The following is a 26,547-nucleotide window of genomic DNA, read 5'->3' on the forward strand; positions in this document are numbered from 1 at the left end:
CATTTTGGTCTTCACATGATCTTCAGAAGAACCAACTGATGTCAAGTTTCAGATGGGTTAATGTGTTACAGTAACAGGACTGAGTGCAAACCTAGGGACATTTTATCTAAAAAAAAATGTGACTGTAGAAGAGCTCAGCTTAACCATTCAAAACCGTTAAAGGAACATTGATTCAATGTCAGAATTTCATCATTAACCAATGCCTATTAGGCAATGTTAAATAAAGGTTGTTTTAAGGTTGTTTTTTTTCATCATGAATCTTAAAAGATGTAATGCAACCAAAAAATTAAGTTTATTCAATGTTTTTTGCCATCAGATCAGCATGATTTTATGCCCCATCGTCGTTTAAATAAAAAAATAGTCTTTTAAATATGTATTTTTCTCTTGTTTATTATTAACTGTAATGTCATCAGTAATAATATCAGTAATAATTTGTGACGGACGGGTTAATCAGTAATGAAGAAAAAATACACTGAATCAGTTATATTGAGAACAGTGGAACAGCCTGAAGAGAACACTGCACAATAATGTAGCTTTAGGTTCTAAAAACAGGTTCTCCCTCACAGAGAGGGTGAACTGTTGTGAACTGTAGCGTAAATTTGCACGATAACATTGTACAAACCTTCTAACGACATGTCATTTTGATATTCTAACAACATGCATGCAACGTTTCAAATGATGGTCCACACAATGTGGAATGTGTGGTTGTTTGAACGTTGTGTAGTTGTGTTTGTTGGGTACTTAACTGTATTATCTGTACACAATGTCACTAAACTGTAGTCTGAGACAGTGTGGGGCTGCAGAGCATCAGGTAAAAAATCTGACCAACTACATTTTCAGACAGAGCTGTAAACTAGGGGGCGCTGGTTGTGTATCAGCGGTTCTGTAAAGACAGTAAAGCGGAGGAGAAGAAGATCCAGTCCGCTGTGTTATTATAGAGAAACAGGAGCTGATCTACTGAAGGTAAAGAGCTCTACTACACTTTTACACACTAAAACAGCGCTGCTGAAGATAGAATGTAGGAGAGGAGATCATCAGTGTGTATCTGAGGGTTTAAATGCTGTAAAAAGCAAAATGCAGATCAGTATGTATCTGGATACATCTGGATCAGGTGTCAGTATTACTGTTGCTAGCTTCAGTAATAAAGCTCTGATTCAATAACTCTACATTTACTCACAGCTCTGTTTATGTATTTTTCTTTCCGGTCTGTCAGTAGGATATTTGCTTACTTCTCTCCCAATTTATTTTCTGGGTTTAGTTGATTCTGTTGTTTTTGTTCAGCTCCGCTCAGGACCGCTTTACTGTAGATCACTCATATTAAACTGGAACTGGAGTACCAGAGATAAATAGTGTTTAACGCGTTTCAGTTTCTGATGATAACGAAGCTTTACTGCATCTCTAGAAGATAATCAGTACTTATTCATCAGCGTTTTTGAGCTGCTACGTTTTAATGCCAATATAGAGTCATTAAACTTAGATACTGCCCAATACAGACATACCAAATACAAACATCTAAATACAACAATACACTGTGTAACTTCTAGCTGTAAAAATAAATATATATATATATTGGAATTGGAATCACAGCAGAAGCATTTGATCATTTCAACCTTTTGATTAGGGGAAAGGGATGTTAACAGAGATGAGAAGAAGAGACAATGGTGTAGAGCATGTATTGAGCTAGCAACTTGAGACACCAGAGAATTTTGTTATTGATAGACTTGGACACATTGTGGTTTAATATGATTGAGTTTATCTTGTTAATCCCACACCTGACACTTATTATTTTATTTCACTTTTTTTCATTCCTGATATTTTTTTCTCAAAATTTCTCTTTCAGGACAAAATTAGCAGAATCAGCTGCTAGTACCCACTGTCCTCCAGAGGTGTCATTTTACCAGACGCACCAAGAAACATCACCAGAAGGATTAACCCTCAAAATTGGAGGTTGAACATAGGAATATGGAGGTTGTGAATTCCAGCAATCAGGAAATTTCTTCTACTCAGTGCACGGATGTATCTATCAAACAAGAACAAATTGTTAACGATGAAGAGGAGTCCTACCCATGTACAGAGTGCGGAAAAAGTTATAAACATGCTAGTACCCTCGAAAGACACAAGCGCATTCACACAGGAGAGAAACCATATCACTGCTCAGAATGTGGAAAGAAATTCAGTCAAATGTATCATCTCCAAAGACACCAGCGCATTCATACTGGAGAGAAACCATATTTCTGCTTTTACTGTGGGCAGATTTTTAGAGACAGTGGTACCCTCAGCAAACACAAGCGCATTCACACAGGAGAGAGACCGTTTCAGTGCTTAGAATGTGGGATGAGTTTTAATCAAAAAGGCATTCTCCGAAAACACCAGCGCATTCACACAGGAGAGAAACCATATATCTGCTCAGAGTGCGGACAGCAATATAGAGACAGTGGTACCCTCGATAAACACCAGCGCATTCACACTGGAGAGAGACCTTATTACTGCTCAGAGTGTGGAAAGACTTTTATTGAAAGTGGTGCTCTCAGAAATCACTTGCGCATTCACACTGGAGAGAAACCGTTTCAGTGCTCTGACTGCGGGAAAAGTTTTAATCAACAAAGTGCACTTAAAACACACCAGCGCATTCATACTGGAGAGAAACCATATCAATGTTTAGAGTGTGGGAAAAGTTTTAATCAACCAAGTTCTCTTAAAACACATCAGCACATTCATACTGGAGAGAAACCATATAGCTGTTCAGACTGTGGGAAGAGTTTTAGTGCACAGAGCAGTTTACAAAAACACCAGAGCACTCACACCGGAGAGAAACCATATCACTGTCTAGATTGCGGGCAGAACTTTACAGAAAGTAGTTCCCTTAAAAAACATCTGCGCATTCACACCGGAGAGAAACCGTTTCACTGCTCAGACTGTGGCAAGAGTTTTAGAGAGAGTAGTTTCCTCAAGGAACACCAGCGCATTCACACTGGAGAGAAACCGTATCAGTGCTCAGACTGTGGAAAGAATTTTAGAGAGAGTCGTTTCCTCAAGAAGCATCAGAAAATTCATGCAGCAGAGAAACTGAGTATTGCTGAATGTGTTTGACCACGATAGTCATAATGTACAGGTGGCGGGCTCACAGTAGCTGTCAATGGCACTTATCAGCAGAGTATCTTATTTAGTGATGATTCTGTGATTTAAAAATTAAATAACCTGAAAGTCTTCTACAATCCACAAAGCTGATCTTTAACTGCAACTCTGATGTGGTGCTTTCAGTGTCTAACATATAAGTGTCCTCTTAAAACAACATTGTGTAAAGTTTTAACTTTAAAATAGCATCTTCAGAACCATTGTAATGCTCCACTTACTTGTAGTATGTGAAACAGTGTTTCTATTGTCGCTAAAATGTGCTCAGCATGCAAACACTAACAGCACTACTTGATTCTGGAAAAGCAGGCATGTCAAAGCTTGCAAGAGAACTGTATAACACAATATATTGGTGTAAAATCCTACAATATTACTATTCTGTATTACTATTCTGTCCAAATGCTTCATTTACTTATAGAGCTGGTTCTGTATGTATCAGCTTGTTCAGAAACGCATGTGTGACATATGACATAGTGACAAATGCTACAAATTACACCTTATAAAGGTGACAGAAATACACTTGCACTGCAAGTAAAAATACAAATACTTAAGTTAAATAATAAGTGTGATTTATATTGTTTACTCAAGTAAAGAAATTATTTCTTTAAAAAGGCGTTACTGAAGTTTACTAGTAATCTAGATAGTATTCACCCACATCACAGAATTGTCTGTCTAGTCAGCAATATTCACTAATGGAACACTTTCAGCTCACTGTTTTTAGATGTATTGGGGCAAACCAAGAATAACTGGGAAAAAGTAGGTTAAACCTTGTATTTATGCTTGGCTTTTACTTAAGGTTTAGTGCATTTCTTTATGTTAATCAGGATTGCTGTAGGAACCATGGTCTGTATAAATGTCTGACACTAGTAGTGAATAGATATTAACAGTAATAGGAACATTATGTAGCTGTTTTGTTAAACTTTATAATATAGCAGAAAGGTTAGAATACTCACACAATATGCAGCGCCAAAAGAATGAACTCGAGGGTGCATGGGTGGGGTATACTGTAAGCAGTACACGTGATTAGATGTTAATTTAGCAAATCTGTTATGAAATTGTAGTGAGTAAAAGGTGCAGATTTTTGTTGTGAAATGCAAGGAGTAAAAATTGGCAAATAATCATGTAAAGTAAATATACTTTCATAATCTACAGTAACAGAGTACTTATACTGCTTTTGCCTTACTTATCTTTTACTTTGTAATTGTTTAATTCTGTTTAAAAATGATGTCATATCGTTTTGATGTAACTACATTAAAATGACAAGTAAGATTCTCAATAAATTACACTAAAATATTTGCACTATGTAAAATGTAACTGTAAACTCTAAGTATCAGTGGAATTTCATTATCATTCAAGAAGAATTAAACAAGAAAAAGACAATACAGATTTTTTGTTTACTATACCTATGTGTATGCTGTGTATATGTAATGTGACTTTAATGTCATTGTTTTTTTTGCTTGTGCTTTAGATTTTATGCATTGTCTTATCTTATTGTTTCATGTAAGCTGACCGTTATCTAAGAATTATGATGATTAAACATCGACTTGATTTTATGTACCGTGTATTAAATTTATTGTGTTAACAATTCAATAACATTCATCAAAAGACAAAGTAATTCAGTGCAAAGAGATGAATTTTCTTGTGTTAACACAATCAGGAAATAAGTGACATTTCTGTAGTTCAGATAGTGGTGTAATACCTTAATTTCCATATATAAATAAAATAAACTGGACCAGCACATACAGTAACATTTTCTGTAGAAGGGATTTGGACCATTAGTATTATTTAACATGATGTAATCATTTATTTTAGCTAATGCAGTTCCTAAATACTACTGAAAAAATATTATTTGTTTTAGGGTCTTGTTATTATTCATCTCATCTTCAATAGGTAAAAATGCAGTCAATTAAATGGTGATTGACCAGTATTTTTATATCCTGAAGTCCTTTGTGGTATTGTGTGGCTGCATGCTCAAGCACCACCTGATTAGAATGAGTGCATTCTCAGTAAACTGGTAGAATTAATGTTTCTGTAAACTCCTGAAATCATTCCACTGCTATTGTCATGAGTTACATCAGTAGTCATCTTTTCAATATTTAAAAAGACACACGTATCACTTCAGTAGCTTACACTAAACTGAAAGGAAAACGTAACACTAGTAGGCAGAAGCCACAGACACTGCACTTCAGCACTTTCCCAAACATTGGCTGCCGCTGGTCATTGTGCTGAGCTGTGGGGTCTTTACATCCGGCATAGAACAATGTGATCGTTTTTCAAACAAGGATTAAGTCTAGACTTTTAAATAGGATTTTCCATTGTAAGGAAGTTCGTCTATAATAGGAAACTGCCCCTAAATATACATCTTATTGCTGAACTTTAATACCCCTGATCTTTGAAGAAGCAATGATTGAGCAGATGTCCCAGTTGTATTTATAACAAAAGTCTAAAATGCAAAAGATGCATCAAATACGATGCAGGTGAAATTATTTTAGTCGTCTTAGGGAAAATGTTTTGATCTACATCTTCATATTTAAATGTTATATTGAAGAAACTAAAAGCTAAAAATTAAGAAGCTGGTTCCTTAGGTCTGTAATAAACATTACAATTATGTGCTCAAAACAGGTCTCTATGATTTAGTACACAGTAAATTTGCCAGCATTAAAACTTGGTGTTAATTTAACAATTTAAACTGTTGATTCCTTTTGGCAAAATTACAGCGTACTAAAGCATGGAGACATGAGCAGGCTGGTCATATTTTATCTTTAATAGAAACACATCCTGGTGGAACACATTTTTAGGGCATGAAGTAATATGTTTTTGTAAAAAGAGAACATACATCACAGCATCACTTTAGCCAAAACACTTTATTGAAAGAAAGAGAATGGGTTGGAGAGCAAGCAACTGATGGAGGTTCTTTTCATTCTCTCGTGTGGAATCTTCAGAGATCAAACCCAGAGGACAAGTTCACCAGGGCAAAGTCCAACCCCATCTCTCCCTTCCTCCTTACTGGAAAACCTAGCAAAGAGCTTAATGTTGCTTCCTCCTGAAGGAACACCCTGTAAGAAGAAACCAAACAAAAAACACTTTAATGCACCATTTCTTGTTCAGGCATCCGCAGCAGTAATGCAGTGAGAAACTCCTTACTACATTACTACACAACACTACAGCCGTATTGTTAGCTTGCATCAATTTACAAAAATCAGATATAATAAATCCGCAACACAGTGCACGGCCCTCTACATGCCATCAAAACAGGTTTGACCCTTCAGTTAAAACTTTTGAGAAATTTGTACTACAGCTGCTCTTCTGTGGGATATTGACCACTGCGTGCCAGAAACACGCAACCATGACCTGCAGTTTCAGACTGTTCACTTAACGCTTATGAATCTCCCAATCATTAGTTTTAATGTTTTGGCTGATGGCAATAAATAAGTTTATTAAGCTCTATACTTGCAGTCCCATACATTATGGATAAATTAAAAGCATAGTTTGTGGATGTTCTCAGAAATTAGCGTGACAGATGTGATACAAAAAAATAAATAATAATAATAATAATAATAATAATAATAAAAAAAAACAGGAAAGACAATCTACCCTCCAATATATAAAATGTGATGTCAGAATGCAGAACAAGTCCTGGGAATTGGTATCATCAGCATCTGAACTGTTTTCTTAAGCTAAACCCTATGTACATATTTACCCAGCTGTGCACATTGCTTAGGCCATTGTTTCTCATTCCTGGGCCCCCCTGCCCAGCAAGCACATTTTGGATAACTGCTGCTTTGACACACCAACTGAAAGAACTTGTGAATCAGGTGTGTTAGGAGAATGGAAAGCCATACGTTTGCAGGGTAGGGGGGCACCAGGACCAGAACTGAACAATGGCTTAGATTTTGCCAAATCAGAAACAGCAAACAAAAGAAAGCACTGATGCTGGTAGGGATTTCCAGCCGTGACTGCCCCCTACTGGACAAAGCTTTCAACCCTCCAAATAGATTAAAATGTATTCAGAAGTGAATAACGGTTAACAGCACATAATTTACCATCTTCATTTTGCACCAATACCCTATTACACATTACAGCTAATTTGCAACTATATGCAATATGCCATTTGTACTCACTTAGACTGCAATTACCAGCCACGTTAAATCAAAAGCTGATCTAACGTAAAAACTTAACAAATGCACAATTACCTTCAATGTTTACTACATCGGCAAAGCAAATCACATGCTCATCTAGACATAACAGTAACCATACAAATACATCCTGATTATTTAAAAAGAGACAAAAGTAATGCAAACACTAAGCCTGTGGCCAAAAATCAGCATTATATTTGCTTTCCCATATAATCCTACATACAGCATTCTGCACCCTGCACTTACAACACAACTCATTCTCTACCTGCACTTTACTCACAGATATTCTGTCACCTATTGGACTATTTCCTCACTTCCACACACTCTAGATATCTGCACAACTATATAGCATCATATATTTATATATGCAGTCTTACGCATATTTCCGTGCAATACCATTTGTCAATATGTTTATAGTGTAAGTTGTGTGTGTATTGTTAGTGTGTGTACTGTGTATATTGTAAAAGTTATATGTATATTCTATTTTATTTCACTATTCTTCATGTTGTAAATACTGCTATCTGCACAATTGTGGGAACCTGCACCCACCAAGTTTTCCACTGTGATGTGACAATAAAAATCTTAAATCTTGAATCATATACTGCATAACCATCAATTAAACTGATTTTACAGCTTATGTTAAAAAAATAAAAAGATTAATTCAAGATAAAACCTACCAAAAACTGCACACACAGCAGACAGTGGTAATTTAGCTTCAATTTACTTTTATACTATATAGGGCAACAGCTAGTTAAATATGTCTTCAGGGTTCATTCATAAATGTGACAAACTGCAGGGAATTCCATTTATATACCTGAATTCTATGCCAGCCATAACTAATAATTTTAGACAAACTCTCAAAAAATACAATACATTATTAATCATTTTAAGACGACACCTCACTGATAATGATAAAATAGATGCACAATAGTGCATTTACACAATTAGTTATATACACCTTTATTATTTAAGATTATCCAGACATTGGAATATAAACATTTCTTAAATATCCTTAAAAAAAGTTGCCATACTGGCTCATCTAGCTTAGTAAACACAACAGGCAATATTTGTTCCGCCAGGAACACCAATGTATATAGCAGGGCATGGTATGCTTTCTAAGAGGTGACCCTTCAATGACCTGTTTTCTTTTTCCACTTCCAAGCATCCAGTACTGCAACCAAAGTATACACACCTTCTGTGAGACGTGCTTTGCCTCCAGTGGGTTGACACAGAACAGTCGAACAGCCGACACACAGCACCACTGTCTGAGCATGGCTGAACACCGTTGTGATTTTGTAACATCCTGTGTGAGAGAAAGAGACCTCAATAAACACACACAAACACCACAACATAATTTTTTCCTTATTTCAAAAACGTGTTGGGCTAATAAAACATACCTGGACACTTGACATCCATGAAATATGAATTGGGGCTCTGCACGAGACGCTTCTTCTTGTGCCTCCTCCTCTCCTCCTCAGGTGGGGGGTGCAACAAGTCTTTTGCGAGCTGAGGACATAAGATTAAGATATTTATAGCAGCAGAGGACTAAAGGAGAAAGTCACAACAAATCAACAAGTCATTACAAGTACAAGAAATGACCACACAGCCAATTGTGAACTTGTAGCACTAAAGAAAAACAAAATGTTTCTCAATCCAGGAGGCAACCTGTCCTGTATGTTCTAGTAAATTCGCTGCCTTAACTCACCACCTCGCCACTAAGTCTGAGGACTTAGTAATTGATACATTAAGTTAGACCAGGCGTGACTGGAAAATGGGAAAATATTTAGGTAGTGGTGTAAAAAAAAAAATACAATATGAGCCATTTTGCATGTTACAAACAAATGATTTAACAGAGCTTCATTACAGGTCAGCTCACGAGCTCACGACCACCCTCAACTCCATAAAACCCCATACCATCCTGTACAACCTTACAAATTTGTGAAATGTACTTTAATGCGTCACACAACAGAAAAGCCTGAAGCTCCTCCATGTTTCAGACTATGCGCGCCGCCATCTTAACAGAGAAGCGCTTCAGCGTGAGCTCGACAAGCTCAAAATACAGCCCATCTTCAGCTCTGAGCGGAGAAAACCACTAGAAATATACAGAACGACACACTTATACACGCGTATATCCGAACCTTCGGCTTTAAATAGTCGAATAAAGCGTGTATTTTGAATGAATTGGTCTCCGCTACTTACTGGCATGTTGGCGAGGATTCAGCCGCTGCCGGAAAGGAAGTGCTAGCGGAAACGGCGGGATAATATCAACTCAGCACGTGACCTTTTTACAGAACGGGAGGACGGAGCGGCCATGTTCGTAAGGTCTAGTTTCTGCTTTACTTTGTTTGTACAATAGTTTATTCACTAATTTCTGTTGTAATACCTTTTTAGTTGGTGCTAGGCGAGTGGTTAAGTTTCCTGTCAGTCAAAAGCCAGAGCAGTGGGCAGGGCGTGGAAAGAGAGACACAAATTAGACCATGTGGCACAGCAGCTAGATTCATGTTCAAAACACGTTCATAATGTGCCTAAAAGACAGTTAAACCAACTTCATGACGCTTTAAAGCATCTTTGTTGAGGTGAATTGTGTTTTGTGCACATATAATATAAAGTGTATATAGTGTGAATAGTGTATGCAGTGTTCCTATAAAGCTCAATTGTATCTACAATATTAAATGTACAATGAAAGTAAATCATACAAAGAAAAAAAAACCGCATTGAATGAGAATAGGTGTGTCCAAACTTTTGACTGGGACTGTATATATTTCTTAAAAGAAAAAAGTTCAGCACGTCCCCTGTTTTTTTTTTTTTTCAATTGATCACACCATTTTAATTTACCCTATAAAAATAATAGATCAGTTCCTCTGACATTGTCACTGAGGAAATGCCACTGTACCCCTTGAAGGACATGCAAATAATAAAAGTAATTTTTTTTAAATAACTAAATTCCATGTTTTTTTAAAGGAGATTGCCAGTCTCTGTTATATGAATTGTTCAACTCTGTTATATTAATAAGATTGCAATTTCATGATTGCTATTTCATACTGTGCTAAATATCACGTGGTGCTACTATCTTAGCTAAATATGGAAGTATAGCTACTATTAGCTAAAGCAGTGGTTTATGTTCACATATAATAAAGATTTGTTTGTTAAACTGTTTACAGGACATTCAGAAAAACAGGACACATGCCCAGGCTGTCAGCGCTTCTGCACCCAGAGATCAGTAAGGATTAAAGGCCTTGCCCTTGCTGAAGATCCCAACAGTAGCAATTTGCCAAACACAGGTATTAAACTCGTGTCCCTGTCTTTAAAAACACAGAACTTTGGAGAGGGAAATTATATATATATATATATATATATATATATATATATATATATATATATTTTTTTTTTTTTTTTTTTTTATCAGAAACATTTTTAGTCATTTCCCTGCTCCAAAACTTACAAATTAATAGGCTAGTCTTCTTTAAATTTTGAAAAAAATTTGGAAGTTCTGTTAATCTTCTTCTCACTTAACTATGTACAGTAACAACTATTTTGACCAGGGGTACCCAAAGATTTGCATGTCACTGAATGTTATATCATAAGTGCCTAATTTTAGTTAACATAAGCTTAAGATCCAGGTGGTTCCAGCCAATGGGCATTAGGCTGTTACTAACAGTTAATAGTTTATCATATAGATTGTGAAGAAATACTAACCAAAACACATTGATCTTTAAACATTTCTTTATTATTTATTTCAAACAGTGTGATAATTATAAGTTGAAAAACTTAGAAATATGAGCATTGATGACAAACCATGGCTATGATTGTATATCATGATGCTTATACAAAAGTTGGCTTTGATACATTATCATATAAAGCTTTTTTAAGTGCCATCCTAATAATCTCCATCAGCATAGTTCCTCCAGATCTACAGAAGCAGTCCTCTCTCAAACTCAGGCCTAACCCCTGCAGTGTAGTTGCTGCGTGGGATTGGCCAAAGCAACTGTCAGTTATTGATTTGCTCCTCTTGATAGGTGGAGGTGGAAATGGCGCCGTAGGGATCGATCACTGTTTGTGCGCAGCGGACAATTGTACCAAACAAGAAAAGGCAGAGCAGGAACAGGAAGAAGAGTGCAAAGCCCAGGTCCACATCAACCTCTGGCCAAGACAGTGGAGGTGCTGGCTGGTCCATCGAGGAAAATACAGTCTCAGGAGATTTCAGCTCGCAGATATGGATCAACTATTACACAAAGAGTTGTTCTCAGGTCTCCCACTGTCGTAGTAATAGCCTACTCTCCTTGGCTCCGTATCGGTGTGATGTGATATCCTCTGCGTGTGCCTTTAATCCTAGTTGGCACAGTGGGGCTCAGGCCAGAGACCTTCTGCTGCGGAGGGAATTTAGATCTACAGCTATGATGATTAATCCATAATTCAAATGTCATCCTGATAACCAACCTTCCCGTCTTCGGCATGAACCATCTGTGCAGAACTTCATTAGGTATATGGCAATGCATCCATTAGAATCTCCTGAAATGAAAATAAAATTTAGTTTTAGTTACATACAGTGTAACAACATTAAAAAGGGTATAAATGACATTCAGGAATTAATGAAAAACTCTCACAACTGCTTTTGGTTTAAACTGGACTGCAGTAGGTTTGATTCATCTCAGTTATAAACAAAGCCACAGCTGAGCTAATGGAAATTTAAATTCTTTCTGCACTTTTACTGTTGAAACATTTTACCCAATGGACAAACTGGGTAGCCAGTGAAAAAATCTGCTTTGTCCTGTCCTTTCGGCTGTGCTAAATTCAGTTAAGGTGCTTTAAAATGCTTCTGGGAGAAAGCTGGACTAGCAAATGAGTTTTCAGAGACTCCAGTTGCAAATTTGACAACATTGGCTTCATATCCATAGAATGTAAGATACTAGTACCATGGTGTCCATGTCTATTATTCTAAATATTTTTTACATTTCACAAATTTCAGGCACAGCCAGTTCAGGCTTCCCTGGGACCCCGAGTATAATTCTGATAAGATGGAGCACTATGGTTTTTTCAGCTGCAACAGTGTTTTCTTCAGTTTAGAGCTTTGTTTTACCCCAAATGGTGCAGCAGTTTCGTCCAGGTGTCATAACTGTTTCAGTGTTCATGGTGGAGGGAAAACATCAAATAATCCACTGTTAGTGTGAGAGTTTTAATCAGGGCCGGGGCGTGCCATTTGGGTGCCCTAAGCACAAATTTAGTTGTGTGATTTGATAACCCTAAGAGTTTTAGAGTTTTATAGTACAGACAGGGGCCTTCATTTAGGCCCCATGCAGCATGTGTGGTGTTTGTATTGGGTTGTCCGGCTTTGATTATCATAAGGAATTAAAGTCATGAGGGAATGGTGAGGTTTCTCATACAGTGTGCACTGAAAAGTACAGTACAGGCCAAAGGTTTGGACACACCTTTTCATTTAATGCGTTTTCTTTATTTTCATGACTATTTACATTGTAGATTCTCACTGAAGCCATCAAAAGTATGAATAAACACATGTGGAGTTTTATGTACTTAACAAAAAATGACCTGTCCTCCACAGTCACCGGACCTGAACCCAATCCAGATGGTTTGGGGTGAGCAGGACCACAGAGTGAAGACAAAGGGGCCAACAAGTGCTAAACACCTCTGGGAACTCCTTCAAGACTGTTGGAAAACCATTTTTGGTGACCGCCTCTTAAAGCTCATTGAGAGAATGCCAAGAGTGTGCAAAGCAGTAATCAGAGCAAAGGGTGGCTATTTTGAACAAACTATAATATACATTTTTTTTTTTAGTTATTTCACCTTTTTTTGTTAAGTACATAAAACTCCATGTGTTCATTCATAGTTTTGATGCCTTCAGCGAGAATTTACAGTATAAATAGTCATGAAAATAAAGAAAACGCATTGAAAAAGAGAAGGTGTGTCCAAACTTTTGGCCTGTACTGTACTTTCTTGAGCTTTCCTCCTCATATCAAAACACGTGTTCATATTACCTCATAGTCTTTCTCTCTCTCTCTCTTTTTCTATCTCTCGATCTCTCTCTTTCAGTCCTCCATCACCATAACAGCTTGCCTGTGCGACCTCCTCTTGGCGCCTGGACCTTAATCAATACTTTAACAGGGGTTTGAATAGCGATGAGTACAGTTTGGACATGATTCAGTACGGCCTGGCCTTTTGTTCTGTCGTCACGTGAGGCTGCCTTGTCATCCAGTCATCTGCCCTATTCAACACCTTAGTAACTCAAGTAGAGTTCAGAGCATAGATCATTACACAAACATGGCACATCCAGAGACAGGATGGGTAGATGGCTGGAGGGAGTGGAGATAAAGCATTGGAGGGGAGGAGGGGATTAAGAGAGGAGAAACATGATCCCTACTGGCAATTAAGTTGCCTATCAGGGCCAGTCCAGAAAGAAATTGACTCTGCTTATTCAAAATGAAAATGGTTACACTGTTTGGGTGTATGGGGGTGATGAAGTAAAGTGATCCTGCTCTCCTGCAATTAGCTAAAATGCCCTACTGATTCGCTGCCCAATAAAAGAACAATGGAAACCTAAAGGGCAGAGATAATTGACAGAAGCTCTATTAAAGGACCAGTACCATGAAAAGAACATTTCAGAATTCTATTCTTTTGGAATAGAAAGAGTACGAGTATAAAATTGTATGAAAATATAAGCTAAAGTGTATACATTTTTCTCCATATCCCTTGCAGTACATCAGGGCTCAAACATAGTGTGGAACACCTGTAGAGCCCTTTTAATGAATTATCATGTTTTGACAATTTCTCCATTTTGGTAGAAATCTGTTATACTTACTTTTTCTATTATTATTTTGATGTTTCTTTACGTAAAAAAACTAAAATGTGCCTTATTTAGACTTATATATATATATACATATTATTTATATATTATTAATATATATATATATATATTATTTAGACTTATATATATACATATTATTTATATATTATTATTTATATATTATTAATATATATATATATATTATTTAGACTTATATATATATATATATATATATATATATATATATATATATATATATATATATATATATATATACACACAACTTACAAACATCTTCTCCTAAAATAGAGAAATAGACAACAAACTGTTATTTGTTTAAAGGGCTTTATTGCCTTTAAATTTGATGTACAAAATATGCATTACATACAGTACTGCAATGTAATGTATTTCATAACTGCAATGAGCATATTGTTTGCAAGTAAAGGATACAACCTCCCTCCCTCTCAGTTTTAACTTAAACTTAAACATAATTGTGGCCACCCTTTCATCACCTACCATATTTTAGTCTATTTCACGTTCACGTTGAAGTAAAAGTATGCTATTGACAACTTTTTTCAGTTTAAGAAAACAATAAAGCACTTTTTTTTACCATTGCCCAGCAGTACAGCACCAAAATAGATCTGCACATTTAACCCTTAATTGGCAGTAAATTGCCATGAATGTGCAATGAATTACACAGCATGCTGTCTACTCACTCACACTCTGTGTAACTGGAAGACACTTTTGGGAAACTGTGCCATGAACAATTAGATACTATTGTATATGTATCTAAACACATTTCTCAGATGACAGTGAAACCCCATCTTCTGTCTGTCATCCTCAGACATGCAAAGTAGGCAAACATACTGACGAGAACAGCAGTAAAGCTGAGCTCAGCCAGAGAGATATCCTGTGCTACCAGCGAACAAATGAGGACAAATAGGCATGAAAGTAGGATCTTATATCAAATCAAATCAAATATTGCTGCAAATACTGTGGTTGGCTAAACAACTTGTCTGTCATGAAAACCATTTTTCAGACAATATACTATTCTAGAAATAATTGTGATCTATGATATTTTCTTCAATTTAACAATATTTTATGATATACTGGTATACTATATGATATAGTAGCATATTAGTGAATGTGTTTACATGAAGAACATCTGAGTTTGTCAGTAATCTGATTAACAAGTTTACATTAAATCAGATAATAAGATAAAGGTAAAGGTAGATTTACATAATCAGATTTTTGCTTTGTACTCAGCAAACAAACCCACTGAATAAACTAAAGAAAATATCTTGTAAAACCCAACCTTGCCACAGATGTTTTAAAACACATCAAAGCTCAATATAAACATGCATCAGCGAAAAGATGAAATTTATTCAAATCCTTCAGTTTTAGCATCAGTGTTTTTTTTTTGTCATTTTGTAGGGGCTGTGTTAAACCCTGCTCGCTTATTTCCAGTATGTTTTTTTACGTTCGCACAGACTAAAAAATCAGAAAACACTTGAGTTAAGAGAAAAATATAATCATGCTTATATTAAGCAAAAAATCAGCCAATTTGGTAAGCATGTTTTTTTTTTTAAATAAGCAATCTTAAACTACATAAATGAGTAAAAACGAACATTTAATTATTAAGACAATTTAGACGTTTATACAATTGTAACGTCTATGTTTAAATATCCTAAAGTAGTGGTATAAAAACACTGTTTTTTGTCATTATTTTTTTATTTCTTCAATATCAGCAATCAAAATTTTACAGATACTTAAAAACACTGTTTTTAAACACACTTGATATACTGACTCATTCAAATTAATGGGCAATATTCAGGTTAGTAGACATTGAGGTCATATCCAAATATTGTTAAATAAGTCTATAATGTAATCATAGTTACAGGCCTAATAATCTCAATTTAACAGGGAGAAAGCCCCCGCCACAAGGACTGCAAGGACTGTAACATAAAGACAAGTTTAGGAACAGATGCCCTTTCATAGTAAAAAAACTGTCTACACCCAGTAAATTAACTTAATGAACTACCCCACATCGAGCTCCTTGGAGCAGAGCTTTGATCATAATGAACGTAGCATTGCATTACATGTTCTTATATCAAGTTACTGCTAATTAATCAGGCTGCAGGTTTTTTAATTTGATGAGTCTGTAAGAGTTTAATGAAGTTATGAGCTATGGGTCAGGTTTGATACAGAATATTCTATATGTAGAAAACTCTACAAAGCTGCTATTTTGGAGATAAAAAGTTTCTGCTTAATCATATAGAATATTCTGTATCAGAATGGCCTTCTTACATTCTTTAAATGTAAGTCTTTTTGGAGTGTTTGGTCTATTCTCAGAATGGTGAATGGTGGTGCTGTCCAATGAAAAACATGCATTTCCCAAATGGTGATTTTCCAGGAGAAGTAAAAATGTTTTTAGTTTTGAATGGAAGTCAATGTAAAGTAAGAGATTATTTCACATAACTATGCTATTTCTATTGGTGAGATTAAACCTTCGTAACTTTCAATAAAAGTCAATGTAAAGTTTATTTTAGGCCATTTTTGGAGGATTTCTAACTTTTGGCACAGTGCAAGGGACAGTTTATGTGATCAATTAATGTAGTAACTAAAAAAATAAACAGCTTTATTTCCATGTGTTTACATCTGGATCTGAAGATACCACCTTTTTTCTGAACCTTTTTTCTTTTTTTAATGTGAGCAAAATATTAGCAAAATATCAAATTTGACTGAATGTCTACGCTCAGTTTCAGATTTGGGTGTTGTCTGTGCAGACTGAGCATTTATAAATAGAGGAGTAACCTGGCTTCATCAATCTTCAGATTTAAACCCTATAGAGCATGAATTTTACATGTTAAAGAGGAGACTAAAGGGAGTAACCCTAAAAAAACACCAACTGTGAATAGGCTGCAGTAAAAGCCTGAAAAAGCATCTCAAGCAAAAAATACTGAGGGTAAGTGAGGTCAGTGGTTCACAGACTTGATGCAGTTACTGCAAGCGAAGGAGTTTATATAATAAGCCTTTTCCACAAAACTATTTTAAGTTTATATATTCAGATAAGGTATTATCTTCTGAACTGTGTATCAAATAAATAAAAATCTGAAATTTTGATCTTTTGCCTCATATTCATATCTTAATATCAACTCCAAATATTATCATTCTACAACAGAAATATTGTGATTGACCTCACTGATCCAATACTGGGGAAGGGACTGTACTTGTTTTTCGTTGGATAGTGACAATATGAAGATGCTTGGATTTGTCTAATTAGTGCATAAAGCATCTCAAGTTTACATAGTTGCACAAAGTTGCACATAACAGAGTACCATGTATGTACTACAAATAAAGTCAATAAATATTTAGGCCTGTTTGGAGGGATCTGGGAATCCTGTGAAGGGATTCCTGCACAGCTATGGGTTTTTACTGCTCTAACACACCTGAACCAACAGGTGTACTGGAGCAGTGAAACCAGCAAACCATGTTAAAACCAAGTCCTCAGTTCCCCAGCCCTGATCTACTGCGTTTATCAATTCCATCAGCATTTAAAGAAGCCTGTTGTACACATACTCCAGTACTTTCCCATCGATAAGTGTGTATTTAGTTTAATGCATGTAAAGGGTATCAACAGATCATCTGGTCCGATAGCTGTGCTAACTCACCTGTGTTGTGGACGTCCTGTCAGGAGCCAGCTCTGCACCTGTGACCCATAGCATTGCCTAGAGTTGATGGAGGATGGAGGGATGGTAGAAGGGTGGGCAGGAGGGAGAGAGAGAGGGAGAATAGGGCAAAGTCAGCTCTCTCACCCTTCTCTCTGCCAGCACAGAAACAAAGACCTTGAGTCAATGGGATTAAAGGGAGCCTTTGCCGACCTTTCCACGTTCCGCATTAGCATACAGAATCCATTACACCTAGAGTGTGTGTTGTCATTGATTGCTTACCCCGGGTCCGGTTTCACCCCACACGCCGCTACGCCAGGGTTAAGAACTGTACGATAGACAGTAACCGATCCGAGATATGAATACAGCGGTTAAAAGGTAATGGCCTTCAAGGTTCATTAGACAAGAGGCTCATGCCTTTCAGCTGTGGATCTTTAGGTGGTGTGTTTCTGCTGCTGGTTCAGCAGGAGATATACAAACATGACATTATGACCACCTCCTTGTTTCTACACCCATTGTTCATTTGATCATTACAAGCACTTTGTAATTCTATAATTACAAGTACAAGTTTTTCTGTTTCTCTGTAAACTTCATTATCCTCCTTTGATCCTGTTCTACAATGGTCAAGACCCCACAGGACCACCAAAGAGCAGGCATTATTTGGGTGGTGGGTCATTCTCAACATTGCAGAGATACTGATATGGTGGTGCTGATGTGTAAGTGCATGTTGCGCTGGTATAAATAGATCAGATGCAGCAGTGTGAGCAGGATCTTGTGATCAGTGTCTTGTAAATAGTCCTGAAATCGAATGAAATGTAATATGTATGAATGTAATGATATAGGAAAGTTATTGGATATGTTTATTGTGGAAAAACTTATTATTTGAAAAATCTAAGGAGGCTCTAGAACCTGCTGAGCTGCAAACAAGATGAGAAGCGATTAGGCATGATGGTACACAGGTTTACATTTCCATTTCCATTTAAGCTATTTAGCAGATGCCCTGGCACATGAGACAAGACATGTGGTCACAAGATATCCCTGCACATATTGCTGAGATGTTAGTGTCTCTTGTATCACAACTGTCATACCAACTGTCATATAATGGCAGGATTAAACTGTTCACCAAACGGCCTCCATACTCAAACTCGGCCATCTGTGGATCCCAAACAGAACCTGGATTCATTGTTCCAGACCACTGCAGTCCAGATTTTTTGTTAATGATACCACAACAAACAGTCGTCAAATGCTAATGCGCTTAGATGTCAAACGTCACCAATGCTCTGCTGACTGAATAACTGCAGAGTTTCAAATCTCATCTGGCATTTACAGCTGGATAATAAGTTGGGTGTCCATGGCTGAGCAGTTGCATGAAAGCGTTACATCACAGAGCACAATGCCAGTTGTAAAATAGAGCGGTGTAAAGCACACTGCCACACAACTCTGGAGTAGTGGAAACATGCTTACGCTTCTCCATTTGGCAATTTGATGGATGTGTCTGGGTTTGGTGAATGCCAGAGAACATTACCTGCCTGACTGCTTTGTAGCAACTTTCAACTTCAGTGAAGAAGGATAATGATATGGGGTTGTTTTTCAGGGGTTTATCTATAGCCCTTGGTTCCAGTGAAGGAAAATATTAATGCTTTAGTATATCAGAGACATTTTGGATGATTGTATGCTTTCAACTTGACTGTTCTCCAGTGGACAAAGCAAGGTCATAGAACAACCCTGACTACCCTTTGGGGTGACCTTTGGGATGGGTCAAAGGTGACCCACTACCATGTTTAGCTGTAGAAAAAATGCCTTAAACTATCTTTTTCCAACTTGAAATTTTATGACTTTTCCTAAAGGCACCCGATCATTAGAAAGAGTATGTTTATGTTTTATGTGGGCTGTACACCACTAGGGTACTAAGATTGTTTTATCTGTAATTTTTGACCCATTCATTATAAAAGCATTTAAACACCAGATAAAAGTATAAAGGCCACACACAAACTCTCTCGAATACACACAGCATCAAACATCATACGGATGACTCCAGGGCCAACAGTGTATTCAGCTGCCCATGTCCAGCACATTTCATCCCATCCATCATTCTCCTGTTCATGACACCAGCCATCAAAAAAAATCATCCTGGAGAAACTTAGAAACTTAATTAAGTTAGGCTGCTTTATTTTGGGGCTTTTTAGAGGCGTCATTTTTGACCCGTAGGACAAGGGGAGTAAACAGAATGTTAAGATTGCACAAAGGTTAAATGGTATAAAGAATGTGTGAAGTGTGATGCTCATTCAATAATCATAACCCATACCTGTCAAGTTTTAGATTTAAAAATAAGGGATAATTTCCTCTGTCCGCTTAAAGCCGTCCCACCAGCCCAACAAAGGTTCAGTATCTCTTACGTTTTAAGACAGGTTTACAAAAAATCTCAAATAACCACATGTGAACCACTTACACACTAAAATTAGATTATCAGAATCTGGAATGTTGTGGACATTCCTACATATGTCATTCTTTTAATACAGCCAAATTAAAAAAACATTTTCTATATATTTAAAAAAAAAAAGTTAAGATTTCATAAAGTTAAGATTTTGGCATAAACACACTGACCCTCCTTTGCAAGTTGATTGGCTGTTTCTCCTGAAAGGCGGGACTTTCTCCTTGAATCGGCTCCACGATTGGTTAAGAGAAACAGAGCGGTCAGTGCCCTGTCTCCTCAATAATATATATATATTTTTATTTTAATATAATACGGGAACTTTACGGGAAAATACTAATACGGGAGGACGGCGGGAAAGAGGAGTAAAATACGGTAGTTTCCCGGCCAAAACGGGAGACTTGACAGGTATGTCATAACCCTTGAGTTAAGATGCTTTTAGGAAAACCAGCCTAGTTACCTGCTACTGATTCAGGTAAATTTAGGACTGTAAAATGCCCAGAAAAATTGACTACTCTTAATTGATCCGGTGTATATGTGTAAGTGTGTGCCCAGATATGGATTGGCACTCTGGCCTTGGTAAAATGCTGTAGTGCCCTATGCAGTCCTCCAGGTGGATGGTTGTTTTCGGTTGAGAGTAGGCAGTGCCCTATTGGCTGCCACTTCTCACTGGTGTGTGGATGAGTGCTGAGTACAAATGGTTGTGTTTTTCGTTCATGCATACTGAATAATGAATAAAGACCTATTGGCTGTAATACATGAGTCATTTCCAGGTATCTGTATAAATGTATGGTATACCCAGAACTAGCATCCTGTTTTGGTTGAACAGGAAGCAGGTTAGTTTTTTCTTCCTGTGATTCAGATAGTGAAGAGTGACAGCTGAGATTTATAGTGTCTGTTAAGGGTTTTCTTTCTGTGCCGGATGCCACCAATCAGACCCACTCCTCTTAATTCCACAGCGTAATTGTATAGTGTCGAGACATCGCTGTGGAACTGGAGACTAAGCTATACATTACCCTGTACTGTACCTCTCTAATCCAGGCTTTACCCAAATTACTTAGAAACATTACTGGAGAGACAAGACATGTGTTTCCTAACCCTTGGCTTTAATTCTACTTTAATGATGGACGTCTGCAGCTCATTTGTTTTAGACATGTGTAGTTGAACAGGATGTCATTGGGGGTTCATTTAAAAAGGTCAGCTGAATTTTATAGCAGGTCTGAGAACCAGACATGTACAAAGTACTTGAGACCCAGACTTGAGCAAAAGTACAAGTGCTTTATTAAAAAAGTGACTTAGTAGAGTAGAAGTTGAAGTGTTTTGAAGTATTAAAGTATTTAACATTTTGTGTACTTAAGTATGGTAAGTAGTTTACTCTAAAATGTACTACTGTGAAGTACTGAAAGTAAAAGTACAGTTGTATGTTATGTAGTTCTGGATCATGTTTACGTGTACTTTGGTACGCAGACACATCACAATATGCAGATCAGTCAATCAATAATACCACCACCCCCGCTGACTTTTTTTGTGGGTGGAGTCAGCAAAAATCAGTAGGTTTAGTGGCCCTTTAAGCTACGTTTGCCCAGCTGGTAAAAGTGCCCCAATTCAGAATTTTTTTTACCAAATCCACTGTTTTCAATGTGACCTTAAATCAGATGTTTGTATGAACAGTTTACCTGCATATACTGATGAACATGAACACTTACCTACCACCACATTATAACCCCTCACTCACCGCTGTTGTCCATGGTGTCACCTGGAGAACTACCTTAAAGTACAGTGTGTTTAAACAGTCTTCAGTTCTCAGTGTCTCATTCATGTCAGGCCCCTCAAAATTCTACCAATGAAGTGTGGAGCTCATTTGATCTTGTTAATGGTGTAAGGCTGTTGGGAGCATCAGCTAAAAGCGCTGTATTTTTGAATGCTGAGGGAGAATGGAGGTGGGCTATTCAATAAATGTTTGTATTTGTCTTTATGTTTAACTACAACACAAGACTATTACAGTATGGAATTCTCCTTTAAAGCAGGTTTTAGAACTGATGCATGATTTGTATCACTGCAAAATGATGTAATTCAGACCGGAACTTTTTTTCATTGCCCCATGGTTCTTTCTTTTTAAAGACACCAAGTGAAATATAAACCTGTAAACGTCAGGGCTCTAGAGTGCAAACAATTTGTAAACAGTGTGACTTTTATATATATATATATATATATATATATATATATATATATATATATATATATATATATATATATATTACTTAAGTGTTCTTAGTTTATAAAAAGCAGTGCTGGTATATGTTATTAAAGAGCAACACATTTATGCTATTAATGTAAAAATATCTTGTAGTGTAGTTACTTTTTAAGACATAGTTGAGTGGCCTATGACTATATGAAAACCACACCTTCTATACATTATTTGTAATTTTAGATGACTGAAGGAACATCACACTACAAAAAGTGAGCCATGAGGTGAGAACACTTAAAATGCTTTAATTTAGATTTTCTTTTTTACTTAATTAATCTTGAGGTTTTTAAGTGTAAATTTCAGCTCAGTGAAGCACTTAAAGCAAACACTTTTTAAAAGGTTACTTTTCTCACACAATGGTGCTTCAAATACAGAACTTTTTGTTGACCAAATTGTTAGTTAATCATTTACAAGTCAATATATTGCCTATATGGACAGCGATTAAAAAAAGTGAAGCCTGTAAATGTGTACATTGTGGGTCTGCTTTGCAGACTCATATAAACAAAGTGAACCTACATCAGTCATTCGTCTGAACAGTTTAAATGCATATACTGATGCACATGAGCAAGAGTCACATTTCACTTTACATTTGTTTTATCTTCTCCAGCATCTTCAGGCTGTAGCACCTTCCAGCTGGTCTCATCACAGAGAATGCATTCAGGTTGCTGTAAAAGGGGCACATGGTTTAAAGTTCTTCATTTTGCCTTGACACTGCACTGCAAAAGACAAAATCTTACCACGTGAAATTATCTAATTTTAGGGCAATAAATAATGTTTATTTCTCTGATAAGAATTTGTGTCTTACTAAACAATGGGTAAGTTTACATTTATTTTGCTCATTTTAAGAACAATGATCAGATCATCAATTTCTTAGAATTGTCACATTCTTTTAGGTAATTTCAAAATATACACAAAATATTACTTTATTTGCTTGTTTAAGTCTTGCAAGTCAGGAGGCTTTTTTTGTCATTCTGTCTGAGTAAAGGTACACAGTGCAATGGAATTACGTTAATCGGGGAACCATGGCAACATGGAACAAACAATATAGATGTCACGTCTGGTGCTGTTAGCTCCTCTGTCCCTTCCACACCAAGCTCTAACGGAGGTTCTCAGGTCAACAACTACACTACCCAGAATGCACCACCCGCTGACATCACGCACTCACCTGATCACGTGACACCTCACCTGCTTCCTCCAGGAAGTCCTGAATACTGATTACTGGCACTATAAAGGTGCACGCCAGAGAAACACCCACGCCGCGTATTGTAGGTTCTCCTCATTACAAAGCGTTCTATATCTCTTGTCTCAGTTTATCTTGTGTATGACCTTGCCTTTGTTTTCTCGACGCCGATTATTGCCTTTGCCTCTGATACTGGATTGTTTGTGTATTACCTGGACTGTGTTTTCACTACTGCCTCTTGGATTACCTCTGACATTGGATCTCTTGTGTATGAACTCTGGACTGTTTCTCGTTTATGGTATGGTTTTGCCTTCATTGCTCTGTTTACTGGTGATTACCCATTGTTTCTGTATCGGCTACGTTTACATCTGTTTATTTTATAATAAACATATATTTTTATCAGTATCCACACGTGTCTGTAATTCTGTGCATACCATGACAAAAGAAAATAAAGCGCTCTACTTATTTTAGGATTTTAAGCTTACGTTACAAAATCAAACTAAGAGAAATCTGCTTACACCTAGGCAGATTTGTTTGTTTAAATAAGCACATACATCTCTAAATTACATCTATTTTTTTCCAACTGATTTTTTTGCAGTCATGTCATGTGTCTGCATTCAGCCATTTATTAAAAACGGAGCATTTGCGACAAAAGCTTCCTAAAACCCCAAATATTCATGAGGTCACTATCCCACCACTGAACCCTTCACTCACTGCTGTTTTCCATTTTCCTCTCCTCCTCCTCACTGCCATTCTTTATCTTCTTCGAATGTAGAAGTTGCCGTAATTCTCATCTGTTCTGACTAATGCCGGCCTTACACCTTACGATTTTTAAAACGATTTCTCAGTCGCAGACAAATTTCAGAGTCTGGCTGGAGTCGAACTGCAGTCGAGTCATCTGGATCGTTCAGTGTAAGGTGGTTACGACTGAAAGTTTTAGTCAGTCAGGTTTGCGTCCTGCCGCTCCGATAAAATCAACCGTGTTTAATATTATCGCAAGTCTTGAGACTCGACTCGGCGCAAATAGTGGCGTGAACAAGGTCAACAACCAATAAGAGAGCTACGGGAAGAGGCAAGACTATATTTCACGTGACTGTTTTAAAAAAAAGAACACGGCTGCGTCCAGAAACCCCAAAAGTGTCTCCTTTTTCCTACCGATCCTCCTCCTCTCCTCCGTGACCCGGAAACTGATTTCGTGACGCCATCTTGCCGCCTGTCCGAATACCGTAGGAGACGAAAGAAGACGCTTAAAATTCTCCTGTAGTAGGCTTCCATTGGAGGATACATCAGTGTATCCTACTCCGGAAGACTTTTAAGGATTTCTAATGACATCACTGCATCCACACCCACAGAGTACGCGAAAATGGGGAAGGCAACGCCCAAATATACGTCATAAACATATTAATTAACTAGGTTCCTTATCTAATTAAACAGCCAGTAAAGCAGTAATATAATTTATAGTTTAGATAAACTGTATGCTCAGTGAAACTATATTTATGACCCTATGTGTATCATGTTATACATATAAAAACATATATATATATATATATATATATATATATATATATATATATATATATATATATATATATATAATTTTAATTAATTAATTTATTTACTTATTTATTTTAACTTAGGGACTGATGAGTAAACTGAAACCCTCATAAGGCTGAGGTCAGACAGGGCTGCCAGAGTCACTGGCCAGAGCTGCGGCCAAAAATGCGGCTGGGAGTACTCAGGATTTTATTGGAATATCTGAATTTTTAGCTGTGTGTGATAGTAATGTTCTGAAACGTGCTGAAAGTGAGCGTTGTGATTGGCTCAGTTCAACGGTAGTCAACATCCTATCTAAAAGGGATCAGCTGTCCCATTTCCCCAATTACAGCTCCTTCCCTCCATTCCTCCTCCTCTCCTCTCCTCGATTCCTCCACCTTCTTCCAGGGTAGGAGAGGAGGAGTAGGAAAGGAGGAGTAGGAGAGGAGGAGTAGCAAAAGTTTCTGGACGCAGCCCACATTTTGCAGTTAATAGGTCTTATATGGTTCTTACTTTAATATGTACAGTATTTTAAACACAGGTAGCACTTATATTGATAGTTATTTTATTTTGCACTACTTTGTCTTATTGTGCAGTGTTATATTTAATAAACATGTTTAATAAATACACATTTTGCAACAATGATGTTCTTTATTGCATTACTTCTACCTAAAACAAAGGCAAATGTATAGCAGTGAAGTGTGATTATTTGCTATACAAGATTGAAGCAAAAAAGGGGAGAAAAGAAGCTTATAATTAGAGCTGAACACAAAATGTATTCTATTGAAAAATATCAAGAACTAACAGTGTGGCAGAAAAATAAACTGTTGATGAGAAATGTTGTGAGTCTCTGATAAATCATAATATTGACTGTCATTTAGTTATTTGTAATTTAATATGTAAATAATATTTAATATGTAATATGTATTGTATGTAAGCTCCACCAGAAGCATGACGGAAAATAATCTCAGAAAGAACCTAGTTGCAGTCTTGCAGTTAGTGATCCCCAGTATTTGCAAAAATCTTAGCCTGTGAGTAAAAAGTTTGTGACTAATCTTTAGACATGAGAGGGGGTCAGACTTCAGTCTGTTAAAAGTTATTTTAGAGTCTTTTCAAAGTTGTGTAGTGTATGGAAAGCTTTAGATAAATGGTAACAAATTGGATATGTATCAGATTTTAATATCACAAATGATAGTGGCCCAAATCAGAATTTGTCAGTCAGATTCAGTATTTTTTTCCTGTTCACATTGCTACTCAGAAGACACATCTGTCCCACATTTTGGGCCACACTGCTGTGCGAATGTAGCCATAATTCCAAATTATACACTGAACCACTAAGAAAATGACAAACATATCAGGTGAATAGTTGAAGACACTTCCTGTTTACTTTCAGCAAGGAATAAATAAAGAGACGACCAAGAGC

At 36.8% G+C, this 26,547-nt stretch overlaps 3 protein-coding genes and 1 long non-coding RNA gene across 8 annotated transcripts in view; 2 read left to right on the forward strand and 2 right to left on the reverse strand.

Moving 5' to 3' along the window:
* LOC103046071 (zinc finger protein 239) overlaps positions 1 to 4,685 on the forward strand; it is a 52,643-nt gene extending 47,958 nt beyond the window's left edge. For 4 of the 5 annotated variants that reach the window (XM_049476279.1, XM_049476277.1, XM_049476276.1 and 1 more), the window contains exon 2: positions 1,841 to 4,685. In XM_049476279.1, the coding sequence (XP_049332236.1) occupies positions 1,963 to 3,090 (1,128 nt within the window). In that variant the 5' untranslated portion in view covers positions 1,841 to 1,962 and the 3' untranslated portion in view covers positions 3,091 to 4,685. Of the gene's footprint in view, positions 1 to 653; positions 964 to 1,840 lie in introns of those variants that run through there. The other variant, XM_007230562.4, reaches the window with a different exon arrangement.
* Positions 4,686 to 5,977: 1,292 nt separating this feature from the next.
* Positions 5,978 to 9,557, reverse strand: rps27.1 (ribosomal protein S27, isoform 1). Its single transcript, XM_007230564.4, has 4 exons — positions 9,468 to 9,557; positions 8,666 to 8,774; positions 8,461 to 8,571; positions 5,978 to 6,188 (listed from the first exon to the last, which is right to left on the reverse strand). Exons 1-4 carry the CDS (start codon positions 9,471 to 9,473, stop codon positions 6,160 to 6,162), a joined length of 255 nt encoding a protein of 84 aa, XP_007230626.1. The 5' UTR covers positions 9,474 to 9,557; the 3' UTR covers positions 5,978 to 6,159.
* Positions 9,508 to 13,875, forward strand: LOC107197783 (uncharacterized). Its single transcript, XR_007438452.1, has 3 exons — positions 9,508 to 9,590; positions 10,430 to 10,549; positions 12,826 to 13,875. It is a non-coding gene; the product is annotated as an uncharacterized LOC107197783 (long non-coding RNA).
* Positions 10,945 to 11,690, reverse strand: LOC125799468 (cortexin domain-containing 1-like). The gene has a single exon (XM_049476283.1). The coding sequence runs from the start codon at positions 11,440 to 11,442 to the stop codon at positions 11,257 to 11,259; it is 186 nt and encodes a 61-aa protein (XP_049332240.1). The 5' UTR covers positions 11,443 to 11,690; the 3' UTR covers positions 10,945 to 11,256.
* Positions 13,876 to 26,547: the final 12,672 nt, after the last annotated feature.

Source organism: Astyanax mexicanus, chromosome 3, assembly GCF_023375975.1.
Source record: "Astyanax mexicanus isolate ESR-SI-001 chromosome 3, AstMex3_surface, whole genome shotgun sequence".
Lineage (NCBI taxonomy): Eukaryota > Metazoa > Chordata > Actinopteri > Characiformes > Acestrorhamphidae > Astyanax > Astyanax mexicanus.

Coding starts and splice junctions, on each gene's coding strand:
- LOC125799468 (XM_049476283.1), bottom strand. CDS start 11,442: ATGGACCAGCCAGCACCTCCACTGTCTTGGCCAGAGGTTGATGTGGAC.
- rps27.1 (XM_007230564.4), bottom strand. Junction 8,572..8,665: donor CATGGATGTCAAGTGTCCAG/GTATGTTTTATT, acceptor TCTCTCACACAG/GATGTTACAAAATCACAACG. Junction 6,189..8,460: donor CAAAGCACGTCTCACAGAAG/GTGTGTATACTT, acceptor TTCTTCTTACAG/GGTGTTCCTTCAGGAGGAAG.